The 6,810-nt window shown below is 35.5% G+C and overlaps 1 protein-coding gene across 1 annotated transcript; it reads right to left on the bottom strand.

Annotated features, from left to right (window-relative positions):
• Positions 1–1,500: 1,500 nt before the first annotated feature.
• LOC104908945 (zinc finger protein CONSTANS-LIKE 13) lies at positions 1,501–6,564 on the bottom strand. The gene is made up of 4 exons (XM_010698113.4): positions 5,696–6,564; positions 4,641–4,832; positions 2,340–2,602; positions 1,501–1,927 (listed from the first exon to the last, which is right to left on the bottom strand). The coding sequence occupies exons 1-4, from the start codon at positions 6,299–6,301 to the stop codon at positions 1,822–1,824; spliced, it is 1,167 nt and encodes a 388-aa protein (XP_010696415.2). The 5' UTR covers positions 6,302–6,564; the 3' UTR covers positions 1,501–1,821.
• Between the last annotated feature and the right edge of the window lie 246 nt (positions 6,565–6,810).

Genomic DNA, 6,810 nt, shown 5'->3' with positions numbered 1-6,810 from the left:
TTCCCCTGCACACCAAACACACCATCATTGCGTTTGTTGGGAACACACAATCTAGTGGAACCAAATTAAATCAAGCGACTAACCTCCAAATCCCAGAACTGAGCCACATCCAAAATCCATTAGTAAGCATTGTAGGCTAACGCAACACTCGCATTGAATTAAAATTTTAGCCTTTCAATTCGATGCGACGCAATTTTGCTATTCTTTGCATCCTGAATTCCTGAATTTTGAATTGGATTGGTTTTGTGGATTTTGTGGATTCATTTGGATCAGTTGGATTCATTTGGGTAGGTTCATTTGGCTTTGGATTCATTTGAATAGATTCATTTGCTTTGGATTTGGATTGGATGGATTTAGATTTGAATTGGAATTGGATGGAAGATGAATTTGCAACTGGATTTGGATGGAATTGATGGATTTGATGATTGATGCTTGATGATGATTTGATTGGACTTCGACTTGAACAGAAATAGAAAATAGATAAAATAGATAGAAGATAGAAGATAGAAAATAGAAGATGAATTTCCAATTGAATTCAGATGTGTTGGATGATCTGATGATTGAAGCATTCATGGTTAGAGATTACAGAAGACGAAGAAGAAGATTAGAGTAGAGACGGAGAAGAAGAGCAGATGCAGAAATGGAGAAAGAGAACGATTGAGAAGCTGCGAGAGTGAGGAGGAAGAGGAAGGAGTGCGCCACGTGAGGTATGTGTGGGATGAAAACTAAGGGAGAACATGTGAGCAGCACATGATAATGAAATGAATAGTAAATTTCACCCTTTTGTCACTGATAACACTATTGAAATGAATAGTGTTTGCATCTCCCACTTTTAAAAGGTCTAAGATTACAGTTTTTAGAACTACATTAGAATTACATCGACAAAGCACCCAAATGAGACTATGCACAATAACTACTTCTTATTAAAATTTCGTTTTTTTAGTGTAATATGAGTGCAACAAAGCGCCCAAGTTGAAAGAAAACAAAGAGAACCTGGAAAAAACTAAAAGGCAAAACAAGGAAGAACAACCAAGATACATTATCGAACAAAAATAACTTAAACTCAACAAAATAAAGAAGAATGAAGAGCTTACACCAGGAAAAACCATGAGAAAAGAAATCAGATTCAATTCCATCAAACAGAACACCAGATTCAATATTCAAGTTTTCGTTATCGGCGGAGCGGTGTTTGCCGGATTAAGTGCATTTTCTCTTGCACTCCTCTCTATTAAAACAATGATATTTCTATTTTTATCGAAATTGGTAATGTCATTTTTAGTAGCTTCATAAAAGTATTTCATAGAAGTAGTATTGATTTTTAGTAGCTTGTAAAGGAGAGACAGAGAAAGAGCTTGATTTCGGAGAATAAGTACTGAATTCTTTTTTTCAAAATTTGGGACCCCTTAGAATGTGAAGCCCTGTTCTGAATCCCATTTTGGACCGGTACAGGGCCGGCCTGAATTAACATGAACTAGATTGTGCAAACACATAAGGACAATGTAGAGATAAAGCGTTCGAATCTTATCCATTTCTCATTTATTTATTTTTATCGCACCAAATATAAGGGGAGGGACAGCTGAAAATAACAAGTTTCACAATGCAAACCAAGTTTTAACATACCTTCAACTTAGCAAATGATCGACTAAAAAAAAAAAAAACATACAAGACTATGCAGCGTCTTATATTAGTTTACGACCTCTAACTCATGATTCATGAACATTTACAGGCTAGCGCAGCTTTGCGCAACAATTAGTACTCTTAAGCAAAATGACTCGAGGTACTTTGCCCTGGAGCTGCTTTCACACACACACACGACACTTGTCATGCCTTTTTCTTTTGATTATCTACCTTAGCAAAGCGACCTTTGATTCTTCTCCTGTTATCTGCTTGAAGCTTCCTTGATTCATATCGGATATGCTTCTCAAACCTGTTAGTTGCATTTCATATAAAATGTCATTCCACTATAACTTGTACGACTTTTCCATGTCCCAATTAATCATCGAAAAAAATTTAGTTAAAAGTTATGGAGCTAGCACATATCGTTTTGTTGCGTCACTCTAGATTCTATCATCTGAAAGCACAACTAAACGATTCAATCTAGATTAGACAAGCTTCTGGTTTAAGCTGTAGTATCAAAGTGAATCTATGTTTCTATTTTTTCATCCAAAAACATCTCTTGCCGAAATACATGTACCCACGATTTAGTTCATATACAAGCTAAGCAAATTAGGAATTGAAACACAGTTAAGGTATCATTCAAATGCTATGGCCATCCAATTCCTTCATAAATATGACTCCATGAATAAAACATAATAAAAATGCGAGACTGAAGATGTTACCTCCTAGTCCTCTTCTTTTCTTTGTACCGGGATATTGCAGAATCCCTATCTGCACTATTAATTTCACGTGTAGAGACATTTGGAGGAAGCCCCAATGATTCATTTCTGACGGGATACTGTGAATTCCATCCATCTGTGGTAAGATGTGCACTGCTACACATGCCTGAATGTGTACCAGCAGAATTTAACACACTATCTTCAATAGAGAGAAACACCTCGTTTCCATCCTCACCGGTGTCATTACACCAAATATATGGACTCGCCTGGACGAGAAGAGAACTAGATGATTATTTATCACATTTGCAAAATCATATATTTTTAATCAAAATGTAATCGACAAGGTGCTATATTTAGATAAAAATAAGTGTGACCTTGCTTCCTTTAACTATTGATTAGTTTAGTCTATAATGATTTTTACTTAAATACATCACTGATAACAGGAAATCACTGGGGGATATTTTGTTGATATTATTCTTCTTTAGACCTCATAACAGGACATTTTTCATCAGAGAATCTCAAACGGACGCTTATATAATACAAGATCAGGTTGAATAAAGTACTTGAAAGAACAAATAAATTCATAACAGAGTCTCATATTTCAATCCAGTTTGGAGATGTGGTACCTCACATTATTCCCCTCTTTAGTTTGTTCTATTATGTTTGAAATTTCACATAATGTGGAATAATACAGAACTTGCCAGCTCTAACACATGACTCGAGCGCAAGAATCCAGATAGATGTTCATAGTAAGTTATCTCATCTCATCTCATGTCAAAGAAACAACAGTGGCGAAGAATTGCTCCTACCATAAGCAAGATATTGCAGGATCGAAATATATTTATGCACCCTTACCCAATTGAGACTCGTAGATACGATGTTCTGGAAACAGGATTGATGCGGATGCCTAGTTTAAGACCTTATTTCCCCATCAATTATTGCAAGTTCATGAAAAGCAACACCATAATAGATTCACATAGCATTCACACAATCATATGCCCAATGGTAAATAATAAATTATCCTTAACATGGGAATTATGATCCAACGTTCAATGAGACATAGCATAGTGAGTATAGAAAAGAAAAGTTCTTGCATCAAGAGCTACCAAAAAAAATAAAAAACTTTGTCTTCTTGCTCTATATACATGCTCCAATTTGAACCGTTTTTTTTTTTACTATTACATAAAAATAGAAAATGAATATCTTTATATATTAACTTTTTACAAATTTTTTTAATACAAAATTAGAGATTCTAATCAACAACGCATTGTCACACGTGAAAGTTAAAGTGCTGCAAATTTAGAAATAGAGAAGTATTATATAATAAGCATTTCAAAGTATTTGAAATTCGTATCCTCTATGATAGATTAGTAAAAGTTCTCCACTTTTATCCTCATGACTAGCATGTGAAACATGCCCATGCATAAACCGAAATTAGGGGAATCTTTGACCACAACTAAACAATGACAAGGATTTTCCATTTACAATGAGACATTATTATTTAGATGTTATATGTTACGTTTGCCTCGTGTAAATGGGATATAGAGAGACTAAAAAAATGTCTCATCAGATTATCAGTTTTTGAAGGGTTTAGAGGTCGTTTGGTTCAACATATGGAATGCAAAGAGAATTGATACAAATAGGGAAGGGGAATGTCAATAAAAATGGTTATCTATATTGAATGTTTGGTTCAAGCCAACGAATTGAAATTAATGGTAACCATTACCTTCAAGTAATGGATTTTGTTATCAGAGGGGAATGAAAGGCTACATATTAGGGGAATCCATTACCATCAAGTATTGGTAATGAATTGACGATGGGTTAAACCAAACAAGAAGAAAAGGTATTGATACTTGATTACATTTCTTGGAGTCCAGAAATAGTGAATCATATGAAGAGATTTGCAATTGAACCAAGAATTTACTAATTTTCAGCTTTGGAATAAAATGTATAAAATTTAAATTTCTCATTAAACTATAAATGCTTATTTGGTATCTGAAGTAGCAGATGGACATTGCTTGCCGCATCGAGCTCAATTGGAATCATCTCCGCAGTTACAGCAATCAGCAGGGGTCTGAGCATCTTTAGCTGTGTTAACTAGTATGAATGTTAACGAATATAAAGATGTAGCATAGAAATTCGTGCTACTGCATCTAGCATCTAAAATCGAACACTGACTAATATGATCTGCGTTCCCAGTCCCAAGATACTATGATAAACTTCATAGCTCAAGTGCCTTACAGCGCATGATTAATTAGCAACAGAAACTACTAGGAAGAGACAATACAAAAAAGCAGCTTATACCTCATTCACTTGAAATGTGGGGTGTTCCTCATCATTAAGCTGTAGCGTGGAGTCTTTCTCATCTACATCACCCACAATGTGGTGCCTAGCTTGCGGTTTTGCATCTTGTTCTATACCAGGCTCAGACTTTGCTAGTTCAAGGAGCTGATGAAACATCTCATGTTTGTGCTGCCCACAAGATAAGTTCCTGTCCTGATAGATAAAATAGAATTTCTCAATCAAGTCAAGAGCTTTATAATGACTAATACAATCTGGCTAAGCAATTTACGGAGTTAGTATTCATGTATCTGTTGTTATTACCGTTATAAATTGGGAAATTTCTGGGTATATTGGGGATTGTCACAAAAACTAGGGAGTGTCTTGGAAAGTCCATCTCTCTTTTCTTTCCCTAAAAACAACATAAATATCATTATGATGTGCACTATTTGCTTATCCAAGTGATAAATACAGGAACACTGAACATATTACCCTCCCAATCCAATTTGGATTCTCACAAGAGTTTCTTGGTCATTGTGCCAATATATTGGTAATAAAAGTCGCACCTAACTAAAAGTATTAAATTGGTAAGGATCATGATAACGGTACTAAAAGATGGTACCAACTTCTTTAACAATTATCAACAAAAATGACTAGAATTCATGGGACTCTGCACAATGACATGTTTACAAGCCACCGTGATACATTAGAAGTTCTCCTTCATTTGCCGACAATAAAAAACAAACCCTACCAAGCAGTTGGGTACTTGGGTTTAGTCAAGTTACAAGCAGCCTTACAGCTATAAGCTATTTCCCTAAAAGATGGTACCAACATTAAAAAAAATTGTGGAAATACAGCAGCAGCAGTTGTAGTCGTAAACAACAACAAAAAAAGGGTTGCTAATGCAAAGTCAACTTGCTAACTCTAGCCCCCCGAAATATCAATCAAATCCAAAAAAAAAGAACCAAAAGTTGATTAATTAATTACATATGCAAGTATAAAGTTCATAAATGCACCATACATTGAACAAAACAAAGAGAAATGAAAGTCATAAAAAAACACAGAAAGAGAAGACTAACCTTAGGCAAAGGAGGCACCACCATAGCTTGAAAATTATGCTGTTTATCAGTAGAAACAATGAGCTCATCAAGACTAACCATAGTAGGAGCATCCCAAAACAAATCAGTAAACTCATCATTTTCCTGGTCCAACCCACTAAACAAACCCCCACAAAAACTCTTATTATTCTCACTCTGATCGTCATCAACAATCGTACACTTTGCATCAATATCCTCCAACCCAAGAGTGGCCGAAATCTCGGAAACCGAGGGGCACCCAGTAAAGCCTTCCAGGGGCCTTCTGTCATGGTTGTCAGAGTTCCTGGGAAGGCTATGGACTTCGTAATCACAATTGTGGCATAGCACAGAATGCTCTGTTACGCAAAGGATTAGTGCTGAAGAAGCATGACAGACATCACAGAGCTGAAAACGGGTGTGTTTGGTAAACAGTTGGTTTGTAGAGTGAACTTCACGATCACAGGATAAACACAGCTTTGCAGAATCAGCTCTGCAGTACAGAAGTGCTATTGATTCGTTGCAGAAATCACAGAGACGTTTCTGGGTGGTAATATTGTGCTGGTTATTTTGAGGATTTGAGTGACAATTTGTGCGAGACAATTCTGGCATGATTTTGTAATTTTGTATTTTTCTGGATTTGGTTTGATTTTATTCGATTATGGATGTGCTAAAATGTTGGGGTTTATGAAGATGTCAGAAAGATTTTTATTCAGAATTGTATTGTTTGATGTGTGTTGTCAAAGAAAGCCAACGCGATGCCAGAAAATATAATAAGATAAGGTATTGGAAAAATGGGGGAAAGAGGGGGAAAAAGCAGGTGGAGGAAGGTTATGGAATCATGTATAAAGACTTGTTTTGGAGTTATTTGTTCATTGCTTTATGTCGTGATTCAAGCGTAGGGAATAGACATCCGCCGACTAATATTGTGGAGGGTGGACTATGGAGTAGCAGTATCTAATAAAAATCAAAGAGAGGAAATGTGCATTAAAATTTAGAAATTTGGGGAAATACTTTGAAAAAAAAATTAAAATCATGCTAATGTTTGAGAATCTAGGTAAGAGAGGAAATGTAGTTTTAAAGAATTAGATTTGAAAATTATTTTATTAGATAGCGTCATC

The sequence above is a fragment of the Beta vulgaris genome, chromosome 7 (assembly GCF_026745355.1).
Source record: "Beta vulgaris subsp. vulgaris cultivar EL10 chromosome 7, EL10.2, whole genome shotgun sequence".
In the NCBI taxonomy this organism is placed as follows: Eukaryota; Viridiplantae; Streptophyta; class Magnoliopsida; order Caryophyllales; family Amaranthaceae; genus Beta; species Beta vulgaris.
This window is presented reverse-complemented; position numbering and strand designations above follow the sequence as displayed.

What these genes read in the sequence shown, in the direction of transcription:
- LOC104908945 (XM_010698113.4), bottom strand. Translation starts at nt 6,301, where the DNA reads ATGCCAGAATTGTCTCGCACAAATTGTCACTCAAATCCTCAAAATAAC. An exon ending in TGGTGCCTCCTTTGCCTAAG is followed by an intron (nt 4,833 to 5,695) that starts GTTAGTCTTCTC and finishes TTTATCTATCAG; the next exon opens with GACAGGAACTTATCTTGTGG. An exon ending in GAAAAGAAGAGGACTAGGAG is followed by an intron (nt 1,928 to 2,339) that starts GTAACATCTTCA and finishes TGCAACTAACAG; the next exon opens with GTTTGAGAAGCATATCCGAT.